Source organism: Camelus bactrianus, chromosome 20 (genome assembly GCF_048773025.1).
Source record: "Camelus bactrianus isolate YW-2024 breed Bactrian camel chromosome 20, ASM4877302v1, whole genome shotgun sequence".
NCBI lineage: Eukaryota > Metazoa > Chordata > Mammalia > Artiodactyla > Camelidae > Camelus > Camelus bactrianus.
In genome coordinates this window covers 18,722,647-18,748,537 of record NC_133558.1, presented here as the reverse complement: position 1 = coordinate 18,748,537, position 25,891 = coordinate 18,722,647, and the positions used below count along the sequence as shown (strand labels likewise).

Genomic DNA, 25,891 nt, shown 5'->3' with positions numbered 1-25,891 from the left:
AATAGTATAAACATAGGTATTTATTTTTCCCATTCCATGATTTGCCTTGAAATGCCCCCAATGAAGAGAGAAATAGCATGTGTGGTTTATATAAACATATTGTTGACACAGAGGTGATAGCGAGTATCATTTCATTTAACAGGCTTGGAGTGAAGGTCAGAAGATACTGACTACTATGACCCCTTGCCCAAAGACCAGAGCATGACACAGTCACAACTTAGGATAAGGGAACCAAAAGGAGTCAGCAGAAGCAGGAGGAAAGGAATGGCTGGAGACACTGAAGGGTAACCCAGAAAAAGCATATCAAGGAAACGAAGAATTCATTCCATTCAAAAAATATTGTGCCCCACCACCACCACCACTTCTATTTGCCTGGCAAGGTTCTAGTGGCCTCAAATACATCAGCAAACAGGAGACCAGGGGCCTAGCCCTTGTAGAGTTTATACTGTAGCAGAAGGATAATACACATAAAAAATAAACATTATAAGTAAGTCAATATGTATTAGAAATTATTATGAGGTATGGAACGAAGTAGGGTAAGGAAAAAGCAAATGAGACTACCAGGAGGCAGAATATAATTTTAAATAGGGTTGTTTCCCACCCTCCCCCACAAAATTAAGGGCTCCTTAGTGTCCAGTGCTGCAGGGAGGCAGATGTGGCTGACAAAAGGATGTTGGACTAAATCTTTCATTTTCATACTCAGGGAGTTTCTCTTCAGTATGCTTTCTTCTTTTCTGCCCCTTGAGAAAGCCCCTCTGAGAGCTTTCTCGTACTTTTCACATTTACATGGTTTCTCTCCTGTGTGCAGTCTTTTTGCATACATTGTTCCGAGCTCTGATAAGAGGTCTTCCCACATTCATTACACCCAAAGGGTTTCTCCTCAGTATGGACTCCTCTGCGGTGCTGAAAGCCTGAGCTGTAACTGAAGGCTCTTCCACACTCTTGACACTCATAAGGCTTCTCCCCAGTGTCGATTATTTTATGTTTGGTAAGGTCAGAGCTGCAACTGAAAGCCTTCCCACACTCAGCACACCAGTAGGGATCTTGTGTTTAGGAAGTCTGAACTCCCACATTCTGCAGACTCATAGCTGCCTCTCTCCAATGTGGATCCTCTGATGCACTGGAAGGCAGTGCCTAAACTGGGAGGGCTTGCCACAGTCAGCTCACAAGGCTTCTCCCCAGTGTGGATTTTCTGTTTCACAGTAAGGCAGTTCCAAGTCTTAAAGGCTTTCCCACAGTTGCACACTCGTAGGGTTTCCAGCCATGTGAATCTCTATGCTGAGAAAGGGCTGATCTGCTACTAAAGGTTTTCTAACACTCATTACATTCAAAGGGTTTCTCCCCAGTGGAATCGGTGGTGTTCATGAGGGTCGGGATTCCCCACAGCCCCCACATTCACAGGGTTTTTCTCGTGTGAATTCCCTTGTGTTTAATAAGATCTGAGTTCCCAATGAAGGCTTTGTGACACTGGTCGCACATACATGGTTTCTTCCCACTGTGTATTTTTTTGTGAGAGCTGAAATCACCCTGAAAGTTTTCCACAGTCTTCACATTCACAAAGTCTCTCATTGGCATGCATTTTCCATGGAGAATAAGATCCAACTGCCAATAGATGTTTTCACAATCTGTGCTACATTCACAGAAATTGTGCCCATTTGAAATTCTCTTATACTTGGCATATTCCAAGTTAAGATGCAAGCTTTCCTCTAAATCCTTATTTTTTTGTTCTGAAATCAGGATTTTCTTAGGTTTGTCTTTCATCTTCCTAGAATTTCTATTCTTACCTGTCAATGCCTTTGTGAATTTTCTGCAAATTCTTCTGAGTATTGTCAAGATGACTCAATGTGACTATTTTCAAAGCACAGTTTTTCAGTTGATTCCCTACCTTCCCATCTTGGTCTTAACAGTTGACACTAAAAAAAAAGGAATGGAGGGAGGGAGGAAAAAAGAGAAAATGTCACTTGTTTATTGCACTCATGTGGGGGAAAAAAGTGGATGATGATTATATGGAAGAAGAACAACGGGCTGTGATGAGATATCTTCTAAGCCTAAGGATTGTTTAAACATTATGGGCAAGGAGCAAGACAAAATTAAGAAATACTGGGAAAGAGTTATCCGAGAGAAATAAAGGGAAAGGAGAATGAGTTGAAGCAGAAAATAAAAGGAAATAAAATATGTGGTAAACGAAAATAGAAAATCAAAAATAATAAAATAATGCCATTTGCAGCAACATGGATGGACCTGGAGAATGTCGTTCTAAGTGAAGCCAGCAAGAGAAAGAAAAATGCCATATGATATCACTTATATGTGGAATCTAAAAAAAAAAGACAAAAGAACTTATTTACAAAGCAGAAATAGACTCACAAAACAAACTTATGGTTACCAGGGAGGGAAGGGGCTGGAAAGGGATAAATTGGGAGTTCTAGATTTGCAGATACTAAGTAATATACATAAAGTAGATAAACAATAAGTTTATACTGTATAGCACAGGTAACTATATTCAATATCTTGTAGTAACCTATGGTGAAAAAGAATATGAAAATGAATATATGTATGTTCCTATATGACTGAAGTATTATGCTGTACACCAGAAATTGACACAACATTGTATACTATACTTCAATAAAAATGTATTTTAAAAAATGAAAAATCTAAGGACATAAAGATAGGGTTTTATAACCTCAGAGTACCCTCCAAACTAGACAAAATGTAACTGAAAAATAGGTTATATCTGCAGTGATCCCACCAATGAGGCTCAAGAATGAGATAACACTCAAGGAATCTGTTCAGCCCTGGCCCAATGTCGCACACCTCACTTTGAATACACTCTCTTCTGACTCCTAGGTTATCTTCAGTATTTTCTTTCAAAATATAACTCTAAACTCCTCATGTATATATGTGTGTGTGTGTGTATGTGTGTGTGTGTGTGTGTGTAGCACTAAACATCCCTTCTGTAGGAAACCTGATTAACTTTGATCCAACTTTGGTCACACGAGGACTGAGTTGTCTTTGAGTTCTCTTAGAAGTTACTACACACTCTGTACTAACATATGAGTTGTTATATATGCTATTTTGTTAAATCTTAACTAATCAGGTCACATATTTTTTCTTCCTAACGAGAATGCAAAGTCTCTTCTGGCATAGGTTCTACCTATTCTATGAATAATCTCTTCATCAAAATCCAAAATAAAATGTATCCTCAATATAAGAACACTATAGGTACACAACAGGGGGTGAGGCATGCTGACCCTCTGCCTAGTCAAAAATCTGCATATAACTTTATACTCAGCCCTCCACATTCACAGTTCCACATCTTCCCACAGACCATGTAGTACTGTAGTACACATTTACTGAAACAAATCTGCATATAAGTGGACTTGTGTAGTTCAAACCTGTGTTGTTCAAGAGTCCACTGTGTATTACTTCAATGACAATATCTACAGACTGTAGACATAGCAACTGACCCTGAAATAAGAGACTGGTATACACATGGGCTTTTTCAGTGTTGATAAAACAAATATTTATTAAACATGAATCATATGTCACTATGTTCTAGAAATAACTATAGTCACTTACTTTAAGAAGTTCCCAATATAGCACAATGCTCCTCAAACTTTCACGGGTATACCACGTAGGCAGCTTGTAAAAATGCAGATTCAATCCTGCCCCCATATATTAATTATGTAGTAGGTATGGGTGATATTCAGGAATCTATATTTGTAACAGGTACTCCCACTGACTCAGTTTCAGGTGGTCATCACTCAGGAAAATACTCTCCGGTAGATCCCTATGTCTTTTGAAAACAAAGGCAGGAGAATATCTAGGAATACTGGGTTGAAAACTGCACTGCACTGGACTAACTGGCCAGGCCTGTGGGAAGATTAAGGTGGTGGTTTAAGAGTGTAATGAAAATGGAGATTATAAACTTTTATCCAAGTTAGTGAAAATAAAATGAATCCAAGTGCGCAGGATCCATATGCTTTTTGAATGGTGACAGGTTGAAACTCCAGGGTTTAGTTTTTCTCTATTTTTTCTTCTGGAAGACTTTACATGCAAGATTCACAGCTAGGAATGATCTACATGGTATGTCCTTAAGTTGCCAAGATAAAGAAAGAAGAGAACAGAAGACAGAAACTCAGATTCTTTACCACTCACCTGCACAGGAGTTCCTAGGGGCCTCTCTTAAAGCAGCTCCCTGCAGATCAAGAACACAGGACTCCTGACCTTGCTCCAGCTGGGAGATTACAGCAGGTTTGGGAAACTGCAATGCTCCTTGTAGGGAAGGTGAGAGTATACAATTATTGGGAGAGTAAAATAAACCTACTCCAAAGCCTTGTCCTAGACTTCTGGTCAGTAAGAGGTCAATAGAGATCAGAAGGGATAAATAAGCAGAAAGTAAGTAATAGATGGATTTAAAATACCCTCAGAGGATCCAAAAACATGTAAATAAACCCTACAAATGAATAATAAAAAGGCAGACAACCAATTAGAAGTGCAGCAAAAGAACAGGCACTTCACAAAATACTATGCCTATGAGATTTGTAGATACTGACAGGTATATATAGAATAGATAAACAAGTTTATACTGTATAGCATAGGGAAATGTATTCAAGATCTTGTAGTAGCTCACCGTGAAAAAGAATAGGTAATGAATATATGTATATTCACATATGACTGGAAAATTGTGCTGTACAACAGAAATTGATACATTATAAACTGACCATACCTCAATTAAAAAAAAACAGTATGTCTAAATAGCCAGTAAATGTTCAACACGGTGCTCAACTTCGTTAGTTAGCAGTGAAATGCAAATTTAAACCACATGAGAGACTATTACACACCCACCACAATGGCTCAAGTGAAAAAGACAGTACCAAGTGTGGCAAGCATGTGGAGCAATTATAACTTTCAAACACTGCTTTAAAAACGTAAATTTGTACAACTACTTGGTAAACTGTCATACTCTAAGACCCCACAATTCCTTGTCATAAACATAACAGAAATGCACACATATGCTCAGCAAAAGACATATACCAAAATGTTCACGGCAGCACCTTTTGTAATAACCACATCTGGAAACAACTCAAATGACCAGCTATGGTAAAATGACAAATTTGTGATATTATCACACAATGGAAGAATGTACAGTAATGAGAATGAATAAACTGCAACTCTTGGCAACAAAAGAATAAATCTCAAAATATGTTGAGCAAAAGAAGCCGAAACACAAAAGAAGATATACTGTTCAATTCCATTTATATAAAATTCAAAGACAGGCAAAATTAACCTATCAGGTTGGAAGTTGGGAAAATTATTACCTCAAGTAGAGGTGGGGAGGACAGAAGAAGCACTGCCTGAAGGGGGCACAAGCAGCAGGCTTCTGAGGTGCAGGCAATGGTCCCTTGTGGGTCCCTTTGCTTTATTAAAATTCATTAAGCTGTACACTTATAACCTGTATAATTTTCTGTATACATGTTATACTCAATATGATTCCACTCCCCACCACCCAAAAAAAAAAAATGACAACAATATAACTAGGCTGCCCTTTTTCTGCTAAAGAAAAAGAAATTCTTTCTGATGGATTGTGTGCAGTAAGTCTATGGCAGAGTATCTCTCTGATCTAGTGGAGGTGACAGGAATTAAAGGATGAGTTTTATGAGGACTCAGCAATGGTAAAGGAAGCACTGTCTTTGCATAAATATGAAGTAGAGCCACAGAACCAGAAAGTGGTGAGAAGAGAGAAAATTCTCTCTCTGGACCCAAAGAAAGTCCCAAGATACTTTCCCTCAGGAGGCCCTAAAGATGATCCTTATCTAAGTAATACTGAACACTGACCCATGAAGAAGTAAAGGAGAACCAAAGTGAGTGAATAGAGTCTTTCTCAGAGAGCAAATTCCCATAATTTTCCAACATCACATTCCTATAGAGGTCCCTCTGAGCAGGGATCAAATACATCCATTCCTTATGGATGAAATAAACAGCTATGTCTTCAAACATCACAAGCTCCCGAAACAACAAATACTTGCTGTGTTTGGAATAACCCCATGACTTTGATCAAATAAACCATGAGCTCTTGCTAGAATAAAATGCTATCACTCTTATTATGATTGTGGAAGAAGTGGAGGAAGAAGAGAGAAAGCAGTAAGCGGGTTAGGAAGGGTTAAACCAACAAACAAATTCTATTTAGTGAGGAATAAACATCTAAAATTTGGAGGTGGATGGGAAAAAAATTACAGTTGGCCTTATTCAGAAAGAATCATCACTCTCCAGAAGGAGAAAGGAAACCAGAGGTCACCTGGGGATGGTTTATCAAAGGTACCTCTTCTTGTGCTCTGTCTCCTTGGCAACTCTCATGACCAAAGGCAGATGCAGGGGAAGCAGATGTAGCTAAGAGGAGAGAAAGTCATCAGTAGAGTCAATGGGAGCAAAAGACCTTCTCCTGTCAGTAATGAATTCAAACTCCAAAGTTATCCCACACACACTTTCATTTCCAAATTCATATCCAAATTCTGAATTCAAATTTGTCAACTATCCAGAAATCCCCTAATAGTCTTTCCTGGGGTGTAAACTGCAGTAATCTCTGAGCTGAGGCGCCAGTCTCAGTAATCACATCACTGATCTGGTTTCCTCCAGCTCTTCCTTCTAGTACCTTTGTAGCACTCCTCCTCCACCACCAGGACCACTATGCCCTTATTTGATCTGTCTGAAATATTTGCTTTTAACCATTGCCTTCCTTTCTCTGACTTCCTTCTTGCTGTTTCCTACTTCCCGTAATTTTCCTTCTCAGTCTCCTTCAACAGTAGCTCCTCGTGTAGTCACCTCTCACATTTTCAGTGTCCTGAAGGTCTCCATCCTTGTCCCTCTGCTCTTCTCACTCTACACCTTCTCCCTCACGACTGCATTTATATTCATGCCTTCAACCTGAACAGATGATTCTCAAATCTGTATTTCTAGCCCAACCTCCCTGCTAAACTCAAAACTCAGGATTTCAGGCAATGGACACCTTTGATTGCATGCCCACAGGCACCCCAAACTCATTATCTCTAAATCCAAATTAATCATGTCCTCCTTCTATATTGCCAGGCTTAGTGAACAGCACTTTTATTTACTCAGTCACCCAAGCATAAATCCTTTCCTCTTATGTACCCTATACATTTACTCAAACACAAACACCATATATCCTATTCCCATTATACCTCTGATCCTACTCCCACAGCACCCTGTACCTGCTTCTATCACAGTATGTACAACACTGGATTGTCATTCACAGATGTCCTAGTCTCTTTCCCCAACCAGATTGAAGTGCCTTGAGAGCAGGAGCCAAATGTCCTTCAAATTTGTATCTCTACTCCCAAAATAATCAGCTGGCACTTAAAATATACTCAGTAAAGGTTGTGTGAATGAATGGATGAATTAAATGAATGAATAAATAAATGAATTGTTTAGCATCTGCTCCTGGTGTACAAGGGACTGACAAGGAAAGCTGGCCTTATTAAACTGAGGGCTGGCCTCTCCTCACATAGATATATCAGGTATAGGACAACCCAAAGTTCACTAAGGTCTATTTTTTTAATAGTCGTATGTGTAACTAAAAATCAGTTCTTGGTACCATCATTTCAAAGACATGCTCTAGCTCCTTTTCCACCAGAACACACCTCGTGAGCAGAAGGATGACTGCTAGCTCCCCTCCTTTCTTTTGCAGAACCTAAGAAAAAGGAATGACATTCTCAGGCTGGAAGACTATGGGCCAATGTTGAGTAACTGGTGAATCAAAAACTGATGCCAAAACCTTCCCACATGCCAAGCTCTGCCCTCCCTGGGCACTGGATGGAAACTAGATGTAAGAATGCCATCAAAAGGAAAGGAAAAAAAGTATTATTTACATGTGAAAATTAAAATCCCAGTAAAAATATGAAAGAGTCATCTCTCTGGACTATAGAAAAAGAGAAAATCCAATTCTCATTCCATTTTAGAAAAAGAGGATTCACACAGTCTTTCCCACAAAAGCACACAATTTTAAAGACCATCAATACAGTTAGTAACAAAAAGGTTAAGAAAGAATCTCAGTTGAGGAACTTTGCCACTATTTTCCTGAGCCCTTAAGAAAATCACATTTTTCAATGTTCCTCTCCCCTGGCCAGTAGAGACACTGCCTCCTCTTACCTGTTTTTCTCCATCCAGATCTGGCTCTCTACCTCCCATCATTTCTATAACCTCCTCTCTGCATGTATCCATCCTGTTTCTCTCCGGGTAGGATGTCAAGGGCCTGCTGTTCAGGACAGGCCTCCTCAAGGGAGCCAAATTCCTGTGAACACCAATCCAAAATAACCGCCTTCTCCTGGCGCCTGACATTTTGAGCCAAGGGGCAGGAGCTGCACTTTTTGTCCCTTGGCAATGTGGCTTTAGAGACTGGGAAGTTCAGAGGCTCCACTCTGCCTTTCAGGTTATTGGCCTGCAAGCAAAGGACAGGGGGAAAGAGAAAAAAAGGACAAAGAGAGAGAAAGTCATGAATTGGAACAGTATTACATCAACAAAAATCACAAAAGAACTGAGGAGCCTGACAGGGAAAGAAACTGGCAAAGAGGAAGGAAGTTAAAGCTCTCATCAGAGTTTTAGAAATCCTGAGGGTAGTGTCGGGGTTAAGAGTACCAGCTCGTTTCGGTTTTCTATCCTCATCTTACCAGCTATGGGGCTGTGGGCAAGTTTTTTAGCCTCTCTAGGCTTCAAGTTGCCTATCTAAAAATTGGAGTAGGGATAGTACCTCCCTCATTGGGTCATTTCAGAATTGTTAATTCATATAATGCACTTAGGACAAGGCCTGACCCAATTTGCCAAATAAAAACTGTTAACTGTAATACTGAAGGGCGGCTTAAGGAAGGAGTAAGGGGAGGAGAGAGAAACACAGAAGGTAAAGATAAAACACGCTTCAGCAGGCGGGCCCTCCTACCTCCCACCGTCCGCCGCAGGCGCCGCCCGCCCGAACCCCGCATACGGCCTCACAAACCAGCCAAGCGACCTCAGCTTCTCCGCCTACCTTGCAGGTCTTGCTTTCCCCGTGGTGGGGCCGAAAGAGTCCAAAGGCCACCCTAGGTGAGGTCGAAGAAACCCGCTTGCGCCTCAGAGAAGAGGGGCTGAACCCGGAAGAGACGCTAAAAAGCGCCTTTCTAGTCCGTGATCTCTATGGTAACGCTCGGCTCGCCCCTCTAGGACCGGTGGAGGACTCTTCTCTTTGGTCCATCGCGGCAAACCCCAAGAAGGCGGAGGGTCCGTATCACTTCTTGCTTTGGGACTTTTGCCACGATGAGAACAGATTAGTTTGAATATGACTTCTCTCTCCTTCAGCGTATGAAGTGGGAAAACAACGATAGAAAAATGGAAGCACGAGTTAATTGGAATTGAATGTAAGCTCCACCAGGCAGGGATCTTTCATTGTTCTGTTCATTCTTCTATCCCAAGCCCTTAGAACAGTTGCTGAAGAAATTTTTGTTAAACGAATGAATTGAAATGATTCTGAAAAAAAAACTGCCACAAAGCCTCATTGACTAGTATCAGTATTTGCCTCGTATCAGTAGCCTTATTTAACGGAGAACTATGTGTCACATGTATTTAAATATTTTATAATTTGGGGGATTTGTAACCCTACAAGCATGCATTGTAAGTAACGTATGCTGTATTTTCCAAAATATATTTCTAATATATGTTATCTTTCTATAATATATTTTCATTGTGTTATATTTCCAGTGTAATGATTAGCAGCAGAAACTTGAACAGAAAATATTCAACATATATAAGTTAAGCACAAAAGATACACTTAAAATTTGAGGAAATAGCAAATATTTTTAGATTATTCTTTCCTATACTAGAATATGAACTTGCTAGCACAAAAGTATAGGATGTTATCTTTTTAGAAGGGGAAACTCCAAGAAAATTATTTCAAAAAGAAAGACAATATAAACAAAATGATATCCATAAAAGCAAAGACAAAAAAATACTTGCTAAAGTTTTGAGTCAAAATGGAAAAATAATCAGAACAATGAACAAGATTGCTAGAAGGAAAATAAAAAATACCTGTGACAGATAGACGAATGAGCTAAGGATACATTTTTCATTAAGGATAAATCTCAAAACCATAAAGTTGAGTACATACATAGTACATAATAAGCCTTTTGAAGCATTCTTGCCAAAAATATTGAATCTAAATCAAATCAAGCCTTTCAAACTTAAATATGTACAGAGTGAAAATATTTGTACAAAATGTAAAACATGTAAATTATACTATAAAATGTGGCTGCCCACATACATACTAAAAGTATATAAACATGTATGGGAATAATAACATCAATATCAAAATAGTAGTTAACCTGAGAAGGAAGAGGGGAGGAATTGGGAATGAGTAAACAAGGGAATTTAATTGTATCTGGAATATTTATACATTAAGATAGATATTGAGTGTTTCTTAGATTATTGTTTTGTATGCTGAAATATTTGCTTTTTTATTTTTCCAAAGGACCCTGGAAATGAATTTAGTAATTTCAACAGACAGTAGAGGGGCCATAGAATTACTTAATACCAATCAGGCTTCTGTTTCTCCGTCAGGGATCATGACCCTCAAATTGGGAATGGTAGGACAAACATTAATATGAGGAAATTAAATTTCAGGAGATACAGGGAGATAGTAAAAGAATAACTACTGGCCTTAAATGAATGCAGGTCTTCATACCCAGGTAAAATCACTCGAAGGATCCTGAATGTCAAGCAGATTGGCTTCAAGGCCCCTGAAGGCCATTTTTAAGGAGTGTGACTCATGCCCAAGACTGGCAAATATCCAAATTTTCAAAAAGCGAAAAAGATGAACAGTGGAATCAACAGACTGGAAAGCTTGACATGAATCTCTGGCAAAATTCCATCATTAATTATTTTAGGAGATTATTTAGGTGATTTTAGGAGATTGGGGTTAACCAAGAATAATGTAAATAAATTCTATCTCAGTTGGACCCGACTATTAAAGTGGAGCACTAAGGGTCTGCTGTGGAAGTAAAGTATCTTCATATCAGCAAAGGTTATAGCAAAGCCTCTCATAAATGTGCCCTGTGAGTCTATGTGAACTGGATGTTAGCACTGCTAAGTAGATTGATATCAGGAAGAAAGATTGTACCTACTCAGCCTGGAGGGTGGGTGACCATGCTGACCAAGCATAGCATCCTTCCGGCAGCCCCTTGCTCAGTGCCTTTGTGCAGTATTCACTGAACTCAATTTCAGATTTAGAGACTTAGGGATCAGTCTAAACAAAACCCAATTCCCTTTAGAGGAGGATACATTTTTATTAAATTAAAGAATCAAAGGAATTTTTTTGTATAATAATCATTATTTATCAATGATTATGAGCCAGGCACTTTCATATACAATATATTGTATTTTTATCCTCACAATGAGCTGTGAGTGGAGGATTTATTGTTACTATTTTACAGTGCAGCAATTGAGGTGCAAAGGACTTAAATGACTTGCCCAAAAGATCAAGCTAGTGAGTGACAGACCCAGGAATCAGGTCTTTGGAACATAAGATTGTTGTACTTTCCATAATACCATGTTATAACTAGCGTGCTAAGTACTTTCTAATCTCTTTTGTTTTTGAATAATGGAAGACTTGATTGGCCTGAAAGGCTGTTTTTTATCAAAATAGCCCAGATACGAGATCCAAGACTTTGGAGTCATTAGTTTCCCTCCTAAGTTTATCCTCCTTTGTAGTTTTAGGCAAATTTTAAATCTCTTGGGTCTCAGTTTCCTCAAGTGTGAAATGAAGGGGTTGTACTTAGTGATCACTGTGGTATCTTTCAGACCTGGAATTCTGTTACGCTAATCATGATATTTGATGCCCGGTGATGAGTTAAATGATTTCCATATATTATCTCATTTAACCCTCATGACAGCTCTGAAAATTAGGTGTTTACCTTGAACCCATTTTGCAGTTGGGGAAACTGGAACATGATATATACCTTGCTTAGGGTCTCATGCACACAGGTAGCAAGTGTAGACTGAATTCAATCCCATAATTAAGTTAGTTTTATCTCAATTTGATAAGTTTTAAAAGAAGTTAGGACCCTTCACAAAGATATGCAATCACTCTTCTCACCGAAAGGAACCAAGACTCCTTGGAGAAATGTCTGATTCCAGGTCTGAAGCAGGAAATACACAAAATAAGTCTGAAATATCTTACCCTACCAGAAAGCAAAAAAGCTATCAGAGACTTAGAGTTAGATGAAAAGGATACAGGAGACAAAATAAAGGGACTCTCACTGGTCAAAGATAGAACCATTTGAACATCAAAAAGGAAAAAAAAAATGACTGCAATTGATTTAACATTCCTTGAATATTATTTAAAAATCCATGAGTTAATGATGCTCAAAAGAGGGGGAAAAAATGAGTTACCAATTGGTGCATAACACATTACCCCAAAATTCAGAATCAATCATCCAATATTTATTATCTCACATAGTTTCTACAGGTCAGGAATCAGAGCAGCTTAGAGGTTGGTTCTGGATCTATCCTTAAGTTGCAGCCAAGATGTTAACCCAGGCTTCAGTCCTGTGAAGGCTTGACGGGGAGCTGATGGATCCACTTGTAAACTCATTCAGATGGCTATTGGCAGGAGGCTGTAGTTCCTTGCCACCTGGGTTTTTCCTTACAAAACAGTGCTGATATCCACCAGAATGAGTGATCTGAGAGCGAGAGCGAGAGCAAGAGCGAGAGACAAGATGGAAGCCATAGTTTCTTTTATAACCTAATATTAGAATTTACTTAACATCATTTCTACCACACTCGGTTGGTCACACAAACCACCCCTGGTACAATGTGGGAGGGAGTTCATATCCCTACTCAGACAAGGGTATGAATACTGGAAGGCAGTGCTCATTGATGGCCATTTTGAAGAATGGCTAACACATCAGTGGTCACAGCATGGAGGGCACAAGTATTTACCCTTAATATTGGCAATTAAATTGAAAAGTAAATGTTTATTCTGCCTTTTCTATATGAACTGACATTTCAGGATAACCAAATAGCCCTGAATTGAGAGGTTAAAGAGATAAAACCCTTCTTTACAAAGGAATTCCAACTCATAAATGTGGAGTAAAAAATATTGAATTAGAAAATCACAGGTTTGCAATGAAATGGTTGATTCAGGCAAAGATCATCAGTGGATGAAACCACCAGATTAAAGGTTGTTGAAGAACTTTACACGGAGGGATCTAGCTATCAAGGGACGAATTCATTTGTCAATCTCAGCATCACAAAGAGTGAAATAATCAGACAGTATATGCCTCCTGATACAAAGCAAAAAGAAGTGCATGACCCCGCATAAGAATGCTTACCCATGAAGGTTAACCAAATTCTAATCAAATCTTTAGAACTAACATCTAGTTAACAAATGCAAGGCTAGAGAAACAAATTAAATGAGGACACAAATAGAGAAACCCAGCATGTGGAACATTCAGGACAAATGACCCCATTTGTTCAATGGGGGAAAGTGAAAGATGGGAGGAACTATTCTCCATCTAAATTAAAAGAGAACTAAGAGAAATAACCAAATAAAGCATGTAGAATTTAGATCTTGATTCAAAAAAGCAGCAGATTTAATATATTTGGGAAAGCTTAACATGGACTCAGTATTACATGATACCCAGTAATTATTTTGTCAGATGAGATCATGGCATTGTGGTTTTATTTCAAGAGATGCAGTCTGAAGAGCATAAAATTGAAATAACATGTTTGAGGTTTGCTGCAAAGTTACTTCAGCAAGAAAAATGGGAGATGAAACAAATGTGCCAGAAACTTACTTGTTGTAAAGTCTGAGTGGCGAGTATGTAGGGGTTTATTATACTCGTCTCTCAACTTCTGTGTAGGCTTAAATTTTTCATAGTTTTTACTTTTTGAAAAAAGGTCACTCTAATTATTTTGCTTTCTTGGCTAATATTTAAAAGTAACTGTCATATAGTTATGTCACAGAATTTCTGTCCGTTCCATTCAAGACATCCCTCCACGGCATTAACGGGTCAGTACGGTAAGCGTGACTCTTGCCGCCCGCTCGTACGCCCGCGGAAACTCCTGAAAGCGGTGAGCGGGAGGAAGGGAGAAGAAAGCCGAGAATTTCTAGGGAACTCCTGGACCAGCGAGTTGAGGGTTTCCTAGAAAGTCACCGGAAATGATTATTGAAGGACCAGGAAGTGGAGCCAGTCTAGATTTCTTTATTTTCTCATTTCTAGGGAAGAATAGCGGCAGAAAGGTCTGTGCCTCCAGCCGGCGTGGGACGGGACTTCGGCGAGGGGCTCCCAAGTTGCCACTGGGGTCTCCGAACCCGCCGAGGGAGGTTCCCGGGAGGAACCTGGCACCGGCTTCACTTAAAGACACCCGCTCCCTGGGGCCCCGGATTGCTGGCGGGGAGAGGGCGGGGCTTTGGAGCCGGGTCGGCTGGAAGGGGCATCCACCGCGGGTTCCTACCCCAGACCGGGCTTTCCCTCCGATACTCCTAACTCCCTCCCGCTCTTCTTGCTCTTAGCCGCCTTTTACCCTTTTTTCCTATTTATTTTCCTCCCCAGCATCCATTTGTGCATTCATTCATTCAGCCAAATCCTAGTTGAGCGCCTACTGGTGCAGGCAGTTTTAGACGTTTGGGAATACAGCAGTGGATGAAATAGACAAAAATCTCTGCCCTTAAAAGCCTAGGAGCCTACATTTTAGTGAAAAGGAGACCTACAATAAACAGTAGATAGTATGTAACTTATGCACCATGTTGAAAAGTGATAAAGTGCTGTACATGAGAAAAACATAGATGAAGTATAAAGTAAGGTAAGGCATATCAGGACTGGAAGGAGCGGGTAGGCTGTAATTTTAAATAGGGCACTTAGAATAGGTTTCCTTGGGAAGCAAATACTTGAAAGAAGCAAGATTATTCACTGTGAAGATAGCTTGAGGTGGAGGGAACAGCCAGTGCAAAGGCCCCAAGGTGGAAATGTGCCTAAAAATGGAAGAGAAAAGTCTGACTGAAGAGGGTTGAGGGAGGAAGAGAATAGTACAAGAGGTAATGGCACATCCCGTAACCTTGTATGCCACTGTTAAGGACTTCAGCTTTTATCTTGAATATAAACAACAGAGATATAATGGGCACATCCTTTAAAGCCTTGTATGCTACTGTTTCTTTTAAGTAAGCTGGACCCATTGAAGGATTTTAAGGGGAGAGATGAAATAATCCAACTTAAGTTTTAAATGGCACACTCTGTTGTATTGAGAAGAGACAGACAGAAGGCAGGGATTGAAACAGGGAGACCAGTTAGCCAGCTATTGCGATAGTGGAGGGCAAGGCAGGCAATGGTGATGTGGACCGGGATGGTGAAAGTGAAGGTTGTCTTCTGGATATAGTATCATTTTCAATTTGTCTTCCTGTGCTCCGTCATCTCCCACAGACACCTCAGATTCTCAGTGATTCCTTCTTTTTGCTTTGGTCACATTCCTCTCTCTTCTCTTCCTTTCGTTGAATATGCAGAAAAACAAGATGTGAAATCACCATTAGCTTCATACTGCTGTTGAACCCCAAATCCAGGGCAGTGTTTGACACATCAAATGGAAAAGCTGCTGCCTGTGGGTCAGCAGGGGCCCTTGGGCTGTCACCACCAAGGCTTGTCTCCCTGAAAAGAGGCTAGCAGAAACTGGAGCCACTTCAAAACTGGTTGTCTGGGCAAAGCCAGAACTGACTTTGGGAGCTGGATCCAACCAGCAGAAAAGAAACCAGGACTGTGTTAGAAGACTGGAAAAGCTAGGTACAAAGATGCAGCAGGTAAGAAGAGAGGATCTGCAATAGATCACAAGGTGGAAGAAGGAATAGTGAGTTCAGGAAAAGAGGAAAGCAGTGGGTGTGTCGTGGGCCTGGACTGACCTTGTGGAAGTCTTCTCCTTCAAAATACTATTTTTCCTGCATGGCCTGGTGATCATTAAAGCTTTTAAGTTTTAAAATAATTGTATGCCATTTCTGTTTTTCATAATGTGCATCAGGAACTGAGTCCTTGATTTTCTCTTCCCTCTTGGTATTTCTGGGAGTTGATATCGATGAATAAAACTTTGTAGTTGGTTGCAGCTTCCCATGTATTTTCCTCCCCTCCTTAATCTCCCCAAATTTATTCTATTCTTGCAATAGGTCATAGTACCGGATGAGAGGCCAAGCATCCCTGATACCAAACTCCTGCAGGAAAGAGGTAAGACACACCGGGTATTGTGGTAGGAATTATGGCAGCTAAAAATGGAGCATGGACATAGAATAGGTGGGAGATGCTTCCTGGGGTCTGGATATCTGCTTATTATGAATATTTATTTAGAAAATCTGGAGGGGAAGATATAGCTCTGTGATGAAGTGCATGCCTAACATTCATGAGGTCCTGGGTTCAATCCCCTAGTACCTCCATTAAAAAAGTAAATAAACTTAATTACTACCCCCCCCCAAAAAAAGAAAATCTAATATTTCTGTATGAGGCTTGGATCAGTATTGAAACTAAATTATTCAGTTTCTGCCCTCATCTTAAACCAAATTTGGAAAAAAATAAAAATTCATAAGAAAAGATTTTACAAAGCAACTTATCAAGGAAATTGACTGTAATCAATCACTTATTATACATACAACTTGATATATATGATAAATAGCTTAGCTTACATATGTGTACATGAATATTTTCACATATAAAACTTGTAATATAATTCAGTAACTCCTACACAATCACAGTTTTACCAACATGCAAAATTTAGTGTATTTAATTTTATTTCTGTACATATGTTAACCCTGGGATTTTTAAATTATAATATAGGTATGTGAGAAATAGAAGATAAAGCCATGGCAAAAGAAGAAGCAAAAGTCTTGTTGGGAAGCTACAGGAAAAATAAAGAAAGATGGGGAAATATGAGGCTGGGCTTTAGAAATGCTCTTTGGTGGCATACATGAAGAGAAAAGTGGATAAGATTTGTATAGAAATGGCTGATGCTAAATACCAGGAGATGGTATTTAGCAATTTTAGGGTCATGAAATCAGATCCTCAAAGGCACAGACTTTTGGACAAAAGACTATGCACCTGTGCACCCGAGAAGTAAGCTTTTAGTATCTATTACTGACAAAGGGGGAAAAAAAAGTAAAATGTATTTCTAAGCGTATTATTGGAACTTCTAGAGGAGAAACCCTGAAATTTCTGGTGTATAAGTGATAAGTGAAAATTAATAATATAGAACATATTTATTACAAATTTAGGAGAGGTAGAAAATAATGGATATAGTTTCTGGATGGATGGTTGTTCATTTTATTCCATTTTTTAATGTAAAAATATATTCACTTTTATGGTTCACATCTAACCTGAGTATCCCAGTCCTCTTTTCCTCAAAGTATCTTGAATTCTTTTCCCACAGGTGATTTTCATGACCATAACGTTTACAGTTACCTAATATATAATGTACATGAATTAATCTCATCCCAGATAATATCTGTACACTGCTTGACTTCAAAATTCAAATACGGGAAGCCAGGTTATTGTAGAAACTGGGAGTCAGTGATTTGTGCCTTTTAGGGAGAGGATAAAGTATTCTAGGTTGAGGAGAGACCAGAGAAAAAGATGTAATAGGTGAGAGAGAGGAAGAATGCACTTACAGTTGGCTTGGCTACTGTCCAGGGCCTGATACCCAAAACTGGAAACTGAGTCTAAAGAAACAATGGAGAAGGAGGATACTGTAACACAGTAGACTTGACCCCTAGGTTAGAGCTTCAGAAGCTTCTGCATTTGGGGAGGAGAGAGTGAAAGCAGAAGGTTTCATTAATACTGTGCTGAACCGACTCTTGGCTTATTTCTCTTCTCTCAGCTCTGTCATCTCCTCAGTATCCTGCCTTTGCCAAAGATGGAAGCCAAGGAAACCTGCTGGGAGCAAATATCACACTGATGAGCCAGGCCCAAGTGAGCTGAGGCCCCCTCCTTCCTTCCTGAGAGTATATCACTGCCTCCAAATGTGGCCTTATTTTCACTGTACTTCCTGGCATTGCAACTCACAAATCCAGGTGCTCCCTCTCATAAGAGACATTTTTTTGGATGACAAACCATTTGCAGATTGTTTCCTCTTTTGTTATCTTTTGCTATGGAAAGCCTGTGCTCCATTTCACCTCATCCCCAAATTATACACCAAACAGTAACAGCGTTTCACTTCTGTAAACCTTCTCCCCACAAATTCCTTTCTTTGGCCTCTGTTTCCTGCGGGAACTATGGGCTTTTCTCCAGGACAGCAGGAATGTGTTGTTTCAGGAGTCAGTGACATTTGAGGATGTAGCTGTGAACTTCAGTAATGGGGAGTGGCAGTGTCTGACCCACGCTCAAAGGCACCTCTATAAAGATGTGATGTTGGAAAATTACGGAAATGTGGTATCACTTGGTAAGGACTTTCCCTGCACTTCGCTTAGTACTGTCTCCCTACGTTTTTCTTTTGATTACTTTGTTTGTTGATGTATATGGGGTCTTATATTGAAAATCAGAGCCTTCATTCTTTATCATTAGGCTCTTCCCCGAAAATTCATTATGAGTTGCCTCTGTTACACAGCAAGATAATTTTCTGGCTAACTTAGTTGCTGTTTTCTGATTCTTTGGAATGAAACTCTACCTCGGTATAAAGGAGACACATAGCTTCTGTTCTCCCTGGATTCTTACCTCCTCATTTTCCATTGGATGCTCTATATTCAGCTTCTAGTCCTGAACCCCTCTGTAGCAGCCAAAAACAGATTCGCCTCCCTACACAGACTCCCATTCCCCTAAAAAGAACAGGGAAAATACAACCAACTATTTCCCAGCATCTCCTTTGCCCTTCTGAGTATGACTTTTCTGAGAAAATGCCTAAACCTGTTCATTTACATGTTACCAGACCCCTGAATAAACCCTTCTCTCTACCCAAATGAACATTTCTTCTATGTTTCCATCTGCAAACAGAGGGGTCAAGGTAAGTGTTGGGACAGTTCCATGTTGCCCTACACACTGTCTTATTCCTTCTCTGCAACCAGGATTTCCATTCCCTAAACCTCCGTTGATCTCCCGTCTGGAGCAAGGGGCAGAGCCCTGGGTTCTGGATCCACAGGATGGGGAATTCCTGAGCTGCCCCTCTCCAGGTGAGTGACAGAGAAGCTCAGTCCCCTCCTGTGTTCCATGTGACAGAATGTTATAGAATGTTCTTAGTGGTGGGCCGTCCATACTCAAGGGCTTGGAAGGAAATCTATTTAGGAAGCCTTAAGGAAGAGAAAAGAACAAACTCTCTGGGCAGTTACTTTGTCATTATCTAATTGGTTCTTTGTAACCTATCTAATGGGCTTTTTGCAATTTGGTCCTCAAAACAGGCTCAGAAAATTCATCTCCCCTCTGTGTATCATTTACTCCACTGCTCAGAGAACATTGCTCTTCTGCCTCTAGTTTTGTTTTGTTTTGTTTCCTCCAGGACTTTCCCCCATTTGGAGTCCCAGGCTTTCGACCTTTGCCTTTTCTATTATCTCTTATTTCGAAGTTAGTTCCTCTCATGGCTTCAGCTTCTAGCTCTGATGCAGATGCCTGCCACATTGGTAATGCTCACCTCGACCTCTTTCCTGGGCAGCAGTCTAATGTTTCAGACTCCTGGTTTTTATTTGAATATCCCACTGTCATCTGGAAAGCAACATATCTAAAGTCAAATTCATCTCCCTCCCCATGAGGCTGTCTCTTCACTAAGGTCTCCTTATTTCTATATCTAGTTCTACCTCTTTCTCACTTTGTCCATTCTCTGACCTTCTGATCTAGTCAGTCGTGAAATATTACCAGTTCTTCATTCCAGAAAAGAATGGTCCTTTGTTACAAGCCTCTCCAACTGCCCTATCCACAGTACCTACTCTTCCTTCCTCTCTTCCTTCCATCTAACAAACGTTTATTGAACAACTATTGTATACCAGATAGTAGACAAGGTTCTGGAGATACAGGATCAGATAAGATATGGGCCCTGATTTCCAGAAGTTCATTTTCAAGTGAGGAAGGTAAGTACCTAAATACGTAATTATATAGTACAGTATGAGGAGCGTTATTGAGATATATACAAACATAGAGGAGAAACATCTAAATCTGACCTGGGGACCCAAGGACTGCAGAGGGAATGACAACTGAACTAAGTTATGTGGAATAAGTGAGATCATTTAATTGAAGGAGGGGAGAGGCATTCTAAGCAGAGAGAATGACATGTAGAAAAGTATTGAGGAGTAAAAGAATGCAAACTGTGAATAGTTCAGGATGACCAGGGCAAAGGACTTGGGGTAGCCAAGGGGAAAGTGCAGAAGCAGTAGATGGGCAAGATCATGACTGAGTGGGTTTTTGATAAACTACAGACCTTGAACTTTATCCTTATAGCAATAGCCAAGATTGATTAAGTACTTATTTCAGCATTGCAAGTGCTTTGCATTCATTGACTCATTTAATAATCATGAATAGTCTAGATCCCATTTTATAGATAGAGGCACAGAGAGAAGTTACAGCATCCTCCCAAGTTTGCACACGTCCCAGGAGTCATATCTAAGATTTGAACCCAGACAGTGAGCTCTTGACTGTACCTCCTGTCTGGTTAACTACGGAGTGTCATTGAAGTGTTTTAAGCTAAAGAGTGACATGATTAGATTCGATTCTTAGAATAATCTGGAAACAGTGTAGTGGATGGATTAGAGGGAGCCCAGATTAAAGGACATTTAGTGCGGTGGGTATTGAACTTAGCTAGTGAGAATGCACTGGCAGTGGAAATGAAGAGGAAGGGGTAAAGTTAAGAGATAATAAGATTGATTTGGACTCTTTGGCTGCCAACAGTAAAAATTAACTCAAGCTATCTTAAGCAAAAGCAAAAGAATGTATGTTCAGGATGTGTCATGGAACTGAAGGGCAGGCATACATCAGGCTCAAGAAGGGACTGGAATGCCATCAGGCCCTGCTCTCCAGCTGTCTTCTCTGCTACTCTGTATGTCTGCTTCGTTCTTCTTGCTTGTCACATTGACTTTCTCTACTTCTCAGTTCCAATGGCAGCACATTCCCTCCACTGCACAATATACCATCCCACTGCCACTGGTTCTCAAATTTAAGAGCTAAATCTCTAGCTGTCATCAGAGCTACACCTTTTCCATCATGATTCCAAAGTTCAAGAGGAAAGAATCCAGCCTGGTTTGGGTCAAGTGTTTTCCAAATATAATCTACCCTACCAGATGGGCAGAGTTACACCACAGTTACCCTCTGCGGAGCAAAGCAGACACATCCCTAGAGGGAAACGCACTGGCACTTCAGCACTCCCTCTGCAGCTCACTTCACAGGTAGGACTTGTAAATATGATGAGGAGCTGAAGATGATTTCCAGTTTCCTGCCTTAGATGACTCGGTGTATGAGGTCATCATTCACTAGGAGATGCTGGGGACGAGTAGATTGTCAGGATTTTTTTTTTAAGTTTACTGAGTTTGAAATATCTTAGTAATTTGCAGTATTTCAGCCTGTCTTGACGTTTGCCATAATACTGGCAATTTTTCAAGCCTGAGAAAGTCATTTACTCTTCCAGCAGTGTACCGTTGCTTCACCTCTGCCATCTCACTTACTTCCTCTCCTCTGAACATCTGACATTTTTATTTTCTTGTTTAAGTATCTACTGCCAGGACATGGCCTGAGGAGAAGGCAGGTTTGGAACAAGAGGAGGTTTTTGAAAATGGAGAAGTCTGTTGGGTGAAACTGAAAAGTCTCCTAAAAGTTGTGTCCCAGGATCCAGAGGCCAGAGAAGATGGTGTACAAGATGTCAAATTAGGGAGTCAACGGGAAATGCCAATGAGGGAGAAACTGAGAGAAGAGAAAGAAAGCTGTGAGAAAGTGACCTTCAAGAAAGGAAAGAACCAGAAGGTACTGAGAAAAAACTTCAGTTCAGACTCAAATTGTGTTCCACATAGAGTTCTTACAGAACAGAAACTCCAGGAATGTGTGCGATGTGGCACAGACTTCAGCTGGCATTCGGACCCAATTCTCCATGCGCGAATTCACTCTGGCGAGAAACCCTATGTGTGCAATGAGTGTGGGAAAGCCTTCAAGACCAAAACTCAGCTGTCTATGCACCGGATAATCCACACTGGGGAGAAACCCTTTGACTGTACCCAGTGTGGGAAGGCCTTCAATAGTAGGTCAGCTCTTTGCCGACATAAAAAATCCCACAGTGGGGAGAGGCCTCACCAGTGCAGTGACTGCGGGAAGGCCTTCGAGACCAGGAGCCGTCTGCGTATGCATCAGGTCATCCACACCGGGAAGAAGCCTTACAGATGCAGTGACTGCGGAAAGGCCTTTCAGTTTAAGCATTCCCTTACCATCCATGGCAGAAGCCACACTGGGGAGAAACCGTATGAGTGTGAGGAGTGCGGGAAGGCCTTCAGCGGGAGCTCAGACCTCATCAAACACACCAGAATCCACACAGGGGAGCGCCCTTATGAGTGCAGTGAGTGTGGGAGGGCCTTCAGCCGGAGCTCAGACCTCAGCAAACACAAAAGAATCCACAGTCAGGAGAAACCCTCTGGGTGCCTGCAGTGTGGAAAAGCCTTCAGCAGCAAGGCAGAGCTCAGCACACATAGAAGAATCCACACTGAAGAGAAGCCTTACAGGTGTAAGGAGTGTGGGAAAGGCTTCCGTCATAAGTGTAAACGCCGAGCTCATGAGCGAGAACACACCGGGGAGAAGCCCCATCGATGTGAGGACTGCGGCAAAACTTTCCACGATCGGCACTGCCTCACCATCCATCAAAGAATCCACACTGGAGAGAAGCCTTATAAATGTTCAGAGTGCGGTAGAGCTTTCAGTGGGAAATCCAACTTGACCAATCATCGAAGAATCCACAGCGGAGAGAAGCCTTACAAATGTGAGGTGTGTGGAAGGGCCTTTCATCATAGCTCGGTCCTGAGGCAGCACAGAAGGATCCACACTGGGGAGAAGCCCTATAAGTGCGGCGAGTGCGGCACGGCCTTCCGCCAGTGCGCGGCGCTGATTGGACACCAGCGACTTCATACTGGGGAGAAGCCTTATGAATGTGAGGAGTGTGGGAAAGCTTTCAGAGTGAGCTCAGACCTTACTGGACATAAGAAAAGAAAACATGGAATGTGGAGACCGAACAAATTTGATGAGAGTGGGAAAACTCTCTCTCCAGTAACTGTTTCTCAGACCTTTTCATTAGTCAGTATTTTGACCACCAACACCTGAGAGTATCAGTTCTGGTGTTTACACTTTCTCATTTCTTTTTCTACTTCCTGGACTGGCCCCTCCTGTCTCCTTTGTTGGTTCTTCCTGGTTCCCTGACCCCCTAACTGTGAGATCCCCAAACTCTGGATATGTGGTTTTCAGATGACATAATATGACTTAAGGACAGCTTAGGATATGTCTGGAGAATTGGCAGCACTTTTCCAGCCTTTTTTGAGTATCAGGGCCCCTTATTTGATGATCAACAAATTTCACAGACACCCCGTCCTCCACGCACACACACACTACAAGTAGTTGTACTTTAATGCTTGATGGCAAAATGTCATGTGCTGGGACCTGGGACCCTGGGCTGCAATGCTTGCATGGGACTGAACTATAAGGGACTAAACTATAAGGGACTAAAACTAACTGTGTGCATGCGCTGTTGGAGTGAGTTATGAACAACAAGATACTAAAAAAAACCCAAAAACCTAACTGCCACTTCTGAGGTGCTGGGAGCAAAAGCAGGGTACAGAGAGCAAAAGCTGGGTACCGCTCATGATTGCTGCACACAGCGCCACGAGGTGGTGGGCGGACCACCTAAGCCACCCCTCCAGCCCGACCCTTAGACCCGCCCCTGCCCTCACCCCATCTAAGGGACCAGCTCGCACCACCCCCACTCCGCCCTAGGGAGGGAACAAGGGAACCTGTAACTTGTTTTCGCTCCCTTTTGTCACAGTGCAGAATTTCTTGTCCGGCCTCATCAATTTCTGTTGATTAAGGAGGCCAAGAACTTTAGTCGGTAACATTCCTAGAAAAATCTGAGGTCTTGTTGATTGCAACAGCATAGTGTATGCTTTTGAAAAATGTGTATGCATTTTCCAGGTGTTTATTTTACCCACAGGCTATGATGTGCATTTGGATTTTGGACTCAAAGTCCTTAGCCCATTTTGAGAACCCTATAATGTATCCTTTCATGTCACTTCGTCAGTCAGTCTTTTAAGAGAATCTGGCAAGGTTTCAATTCCAAATTAAATTCTGAATAATCCTGGAGTGTTGATGTTTTTTGTTATTGATTGAAGAGTCATATTCTTCAGACACCAGTTAACTGGAGGGGGTAGCAAGCCTGACATTTTGTTGTGAAAGTTGAGAAACTCTGTATTGGGCCCAAATGGAATACTTCTGGATTTCATCCTCACCAGTCCATCTTCAACATGACCATTGTCTCCCTAAAATACTACTATGAACCTGACACCTGCTTTTTTTTTTTTTTAATTTAATTGAGGTACAGTTGATTCACAATATTGTGTTAGTTTCAGGTGTACAGCAAAGTGATTCTGACACCTGCTTTTGAAACTTCCAATTGACTCTCAATACTTCAGTAAGATGCCCCAAATTTCTAGCTTGAACTCCAAGAATCTTTTGATATTTCCTGAACACTTAAAATGAAAATTTTGGAAAAGCACTGAAAAAGTTTCAGATATTTTACCTAGGGAAAAAGTTGATACATTTTAAAGGTATCCTAAAGTGGAATAGACTGCCATGAGTAGGTAATTGTCAGGCATGAGGTAAAAGGAATTCAGAGATCAGATGCGTAGTTGAATGGTAGTGTTTCTTGAAGCCCTAAGATTCCTGTAGTTCTAATTCTGAAAAGTTACCAAGACAAGAGTTATCGATTTAGTTATAATTTACTTAGAAAAATCACCAGGTTTAAGAAAAGAAATATAGAGAAGCAGTCTAGGGAATCCTAATTAGTAGAATTTCCAAAAGAATGAGAACATAAAAACAGACAGTAGGAAGTTATCAAAGTAATCATATAAGATAGTGAACTCTGGGAAGAAGGTCTCCAGAGAAGAAGAATAACTAATACATTTGAGTAGTTAGGAGTATTTATGAATTTCAGGCTTTTGTTGGAGAGTTGGGGAATAATATGTAATAGTAACAGAAAACTAATCAAATGAAAAGCTAAGACAACTAATAAATCCAATATGATCAAATTTTACCAAAAAAAGGAAAATATAGTACAATACATATCTCAGCATGAAAAAAAATACATTGTACTGAGAGAATGGAAAATGGGAATTAATTGTGAGATAATAAGTACTAGAGGTCAATTCTCAAACTCCAAAATAGAAAGAAAAGACAAGTGTCTAAGAGGGCAAACAAGAAAACAGAAGTAAGCGTATGTTATTTAAGCTGAAACTTACTTTATGCACTCATAGTATCCTATATTTGTTCTTCTGCAGCATTGTAATTCCTAAATTTGAATTGCAACTCACACAAAAGTGGTAACACTTTACACACTTGTATAAAAGTGAAAACAATAGTTTCTGTCTCCTTTTCTCTGCCCTTTGACAACATATAACTTTCAAGAACTGTTAACAGTCTGATAGTTACTGTATTTCTAAGGTAACAAACTAGCCTGCCACACTGTCAAGGTTGCTGTTGGAAAACAAGAGATTCCTGGGTTAGAGATGTAAGGGAGAGCTTTCAGCTGAATAAACAGATGAATAGGAGAAAAGCATACAAATCTGTTTAATATAAGTGTTACACGACACAGGAGCCCTCATAAGGAAATGAAGATACAAAGAAGTGGCAAGACTGAAATGCTGTTATAGTAGCTTTAAAAAAGGGAGGCGATAGTG

At 40.5% G+C, this 25,891-nt stretch overlaps 1 protein-coding gene, 1 long non-coding RNA gene and 1 other non-coding gene across 11 annotated transcripts in view; 1 reads left to right on the top strand and 2 right to left on the bottom strand.

Moving 5' to 3' along the window:
- Positions 1-2: 2 nt before the first annotated feature.
- Positions 3-9,187, bottom strand: LOC105084086 (uncharacterized). Of its 7 annotated transcripts, none has more exons than XR_006721574.2 (6): positions 9,035-9,187; positions 8,164-8,452; positions 7,656-7,705; positions 6,296-6,387; positions 4,156-4,272; positions 3-1,913 (listed from the first exon to the last, which is right to left on the bottom strand). It is a non-coding gene; the product is annotated as an uncharacterized LOC105084086 (transcript). The 7 variants fall into 7 exon arrangements; XR_006721570.2 differs by having other exon boundaries at positions 6,320-6,387; XR_012501018.1 differs by having other exon boundaries at positions 4,156-6,387.
- Positions 9,188-14,179: 4,992 nt separating this feature from the next.
- On the top strand, positions 14,180-24,294 carry ZNF311 (zinc finger protein 311). 3 transcript variants are annotated; one of them, XM_074348251.1, is made up of 7 exons: positions 14,193-14,278; positions 15,536-15,826; positions 16,184-16,241; positions 17,881-17,972; positions 18,315-18,441; positions 19,061-19,165; positions 21,682-24,294. In XM_074348251.1, exons 2-7 carry the CDS (start codon positions 15,818-15,820, stop codon positions 23,268-23,270), a joined length of 1,980 nt encoding a protein of 659 aa, XP_074204352.1. In that variant the 5' UTR covers positions 14,193-14,278; positions 15,536-15,817; the 3' UTR covers positions 23,271-24,294. The 3 variants fall into 3 exon arrangements, with proteins under 3 accessions (XP_074204351.1, XP_074204352.1, XP_010972423.3); XM_074348250.1 differs by having other exon boundaries at positions 14,180-15,826; XM_010974121.3 differs by lacking the exons at positions 14,193-14,278; positions 15,536-15,826 and having other exon boundaries at positions 16,185-16,241; positions 17,881-18,073.
- LOC105084089 (uncharacterized) overlaps positions 15,400-25,891 on the bottom strand; it is a 45,152-nt gene continuing 34,660 nt past the window's right edge. Inside the window, exon 4 of the long non-coding RNA XR_012501016.1 lies at positions 15,400-15,517. This is a non-coding gene — a long non-coding RNA (uncharacterized LOC105084089). The remainder of the gene's footprint in view (positions 15,518-25,891) is intronic.

Coding starts and splice junctions, on each gene's coding strand:
- ZNF311 (XM_074348250.1), top strand. Junction 18,442..19,060: donor CGGAAATGTGGTATCACTTG/GTAAGGACTTTC, acceptor CTCTGCAACCAG/GATTTCCATTCCCTAAACCT. Junction 19,166..21,681: donor CCTGAGCTGCCCCTCTCCAG/GTGAGTGACAGA, acceptor TTCTTGTTTAAG/TATCTACTGCCAGGACATGG.